This window comes from Lycium barbarum, chromosome 1 (genome assembly GCF_019175385.1).
Source record: "Lycium barbarum isolate Lr01 chromosome 1, ASM1917538v2, whole genome shotgun sequence".
In the NCBI taxonomy this organism is placed as follows: Eukaryota; Viridiplantae; Streptophyta; class Magnoliopsida; order Solanales; family Solanaceae; genus Lycium; species Lycium barbarum.
The window spans coordinates 147828279-147831414 of NC_083337.1; the positions used below are offsets into that span (position 1 = coordinate 147828279).

At 34.2% G+C, this 3136-nt stretch overlaps 1 protein-coding gene across 1 annotated transcript; it reads left to right on the top strand.

Annotated features, from left to right (window-relative positions):
• The first annotated feature begins 648 nt into the window (after nucleotides 1-648).
• Nucleotides 649-2133, top strand: LOC132615991 (uncharacterized). Its single transcript, XM_060330592.1, has 3 exons — nucleotides 649-1376; nucleotides 1455-1680; nucleotides 1760-2133. Exons 1-3 carry the CDS (start codon nucleotides 1077-1079, stop codon nucleotides 2131-2133), a joined length of 900 nt encoding a protein of 299 aa, XP_060186575.1. The 5' UTR covers nucleotides 649-1076.
• Nucleotides 2134-3136: the final 1003 nt, after the last annotated feature.

Genomic DNA, 3136 nt, shown 5'->3' on the forward strand with positions numbered 1-3136 from the left:
ATCCCGTTGTTACCTAATTTCTTTTTCCAATTATGTCCTTACTTAATATTTCATAATCCTATTTTACCCTTTACCTTATATTATTTAACTCCACCCAAAAATCCTATACCCTACGTCTTCTACATAACTCTGTCTTCTTCTAGGTTTGGCTCCCTACGTCTTCTTCCTTCTGTTTATCTGCTCCCTACGTCTTCTTCCTTCTTTTATCTCCTTCTACGTGCTTCTTCTTCCTTCTTTTAATTTTATATGTTTGCTTTTTGCTCAGGACTCTGCCATAGTTTCAAAGTTATAGGTAAGCTAATTCCATTCTGCTTATTCCATTCTGCTTATTCCATTCTGCCATATGTTTGCTTTTTTCTCAGGACTCTGCCATAATTTCATTAATTTGCTTGCTTTCTTGTTTTATTTTTTTGCATAGAATATTTTGCTTATTTGTTGTGCTTTCCCATGCTTCTGTTAAACCATGACTCTAGAATTGTGTAATACACCTGTATGTGAATGCTGGTTTACTTTGTGGAAATTTCTTGTATTGTTCTGTTGAGTTAGAAATTTCTTGTATTGTTCTGTTAAGTTAAATGCCAATCTGAAATTTTACTTGTTGATGCTGCTTGTTCATTGTTCATCTATGTGAACAATCTGTTTCTTTTTAAAAACCGAAAAAAATCGAAAAACCCAAATAACTAAAAAAACTGATAAAAACCAAAACGATAAGCTAGAGTACATGATTTCTATGAACATGTTGTTGCCTCCTCGAATAAAGGCATTTTCTGTAACACATGTTTATATTCATATTTATTTTAGTATCTTACGTAGTTTAATTAGTTGATGCATCTCACTTAATTTTATTATAGATGGCTGATCAGAATAATCAAGATAATAGGTAAATATTGGGACAAGTGAGCTCTTTAGCATCATATGCTGCTCTCTTAGCATTTATTTGGTTTTGGAATTATGCACGTGAAATTGAAAATGATCGACGTACGATCATACATGCCATACGCCTTGAAAGAGAGCAAGTTAGAGATGAACTATTGAGTCATCTATTTTCTTCAGAACTTTGCCGTAATATTTTAAGAATGACCCCTTCGGCTTTTACCGGTCTCTGTGAGATGTTAGTTAGAGATGGAGGTCTTAGACCAACACTTCGAGCTACAGTTGAAGAACAGGTTGCGAAAACACTTTACCTGTTAGCACATAATGTGACAAATCGCGAACTATCTTTCATCTTTCGACGATCGGGGGAGTCGGTCAGTCGTCATTTTCATGTTGTCCTACGAGCTATATTGGGGCTATATGAAATATTTATTAAACAACCTGATGGATCCCAAGTTCCTTCTGAAATTGCCAGCAACCAAAGATTCTACCCATATTTTAAGGTGAACAGAGTTATAATTTTACTCAAACTTTAGCAATGTCAAGATTGTTTGCATGTTCATTGATTATTATAATATCAGGATTGTATTGGTGCAATTGATGGAACACACGTACGTGTTAAAGTTTCACAAAGTGAAGCACCAAAATACCGTGGGAGGAAAGATTATCCAACACAGAATGTATTAGCTGCATGCTCATTTGATTTAAAATTAACCTATGTGTTAGCTGGGTGGGAAGGTACAACATCTGATTCAAGAATTATGAAAGAAGCACTAAATAGACAAGACCCATTAAAAATTCCAGAAGGTAAACGTTCTATAAATTTGTCTAGACATAGATATACGTGATGAACAAATAATTGAATCTTTTATTTATTTATGTTTAGGAAAATACTACCTTGTTGATGCTGGACTCATGTTAAGAAGTGGGCTTATTACATCTTATCGGGGGGAGCGATATCACTTGAAAGAGTATTCAAGAAATCCACCTCGAAATGCTCGTGAATTATTTAATTTGCGACACGCTTCTTTGCGTAATGCTATCGAACGAGCATTTGGAGTTCTTAAAAAGAGATTTCCTATAATTTCTAGTTCAACGGAGTCCTCATATGGTATTGACACCCAAAAGCTTATTATCTTTGCATGTTGTATTTTGCACAACTACTTAAGAGGTGTAGATCCAAATGATGAGTTACTTGCTCAAGTTGATGCGGAGCCTAGGGAGAGCACTGAGGAATATAGAAGAGGGGAATTGATTTGAGATAACATAGCAGCTGCTATGTGGATTAATTACCAAGATTAATTTTATTAGATAAAAATTCAAATGAACTTTTGTGTCACTATTATTCATTTGATATCATTTGAATGTAATTTTGTGATGCTATTATTTGATTTATAAACATTCTGTGTCGGGCATTTTACTTTATCTTATAACACTTATCAATAACTATGTGTGATGATGTTTTCTTTAATTATGTTTTATGAAAATTTATCTTAATTCTGTAGTTGTCAACATGTCGAAAAAGTCAAAGGCATCCACCTCAAGCGATACAAATGTTTCAGATAACTCTTTATGTGTTTGGTCAAATGCTATGGATGACACATTAATTGATGCATTCTGTAACGAGCAAACACGTGGGAATAGAATTGGTGGAACTTTCACTACACACACACTAGACAACATATTGAAGGAGCTACGATCAAAATTTCCTGATAAATTTATTAACAAGGAGAAAATTCACAACCGAATGAGAGTAATTAAAACTAAATTTTCCAAATGCTATGACACATTTCAAATGGGGATGAGCGTGTTTTCATGGGATCCCATAACAAATATGTGGGATGCTGAACCTAAAGTATGGGACCAGTTAATTCAGGTAAATTCATGCATTACTAGTTTATTAGTTTTGTTCTTATTTTCATATGATAATGTTCATATCATTTTCTTCAGTTGTATTCTATTTTTTATATATAGGCTAAGCCTGCAGCTGCTGAGCTGAGGACCATGTCAATTAGAAATTATGATAAGCTAATAATACTGTATGGAAAGGATCGAGCTACTAGAAAGCATGCTGAGACTGGACTAGATATGTTAAAAAGAGGTGCTCGTAAAAATTTGAAAAGATCAAGTACTAGTTCGTTGACTATTGATGAGGTAGATGAGATGATTTCAGTGAATGCTGCCTCGTTGGAAAACACCAAGGAACATGGACAGGATAAGCAGAATCAACCAACTAATGGTGAACCTACATCGAATAGCTATC

Excerpts from the sequence above, each read along its gene's own strand:
- LOC132615991 (XM_060330592.1), top strand. The coding sequence starts at position 1,077 with ATGACCCCTTCGGCTTTTACCGGTCTCTGTGAGATGTTAGTTAGAGAT. Across the intron at positions 1,377-1,454 it reads GATTCTACCCATATTTTAAG|GATTGTATTGGTGCAATTGA; the intron begins GTGAACAGAGTT and ends TTATAATATCAG. Across the intron at positions 1,681-1,759 it reads CCCATTAAAAATTCCAGAAG|GAAAATACTACCTTGTTGAT; the intron begins GTAAACGTTCTA and ends ATTTATGTTTAG.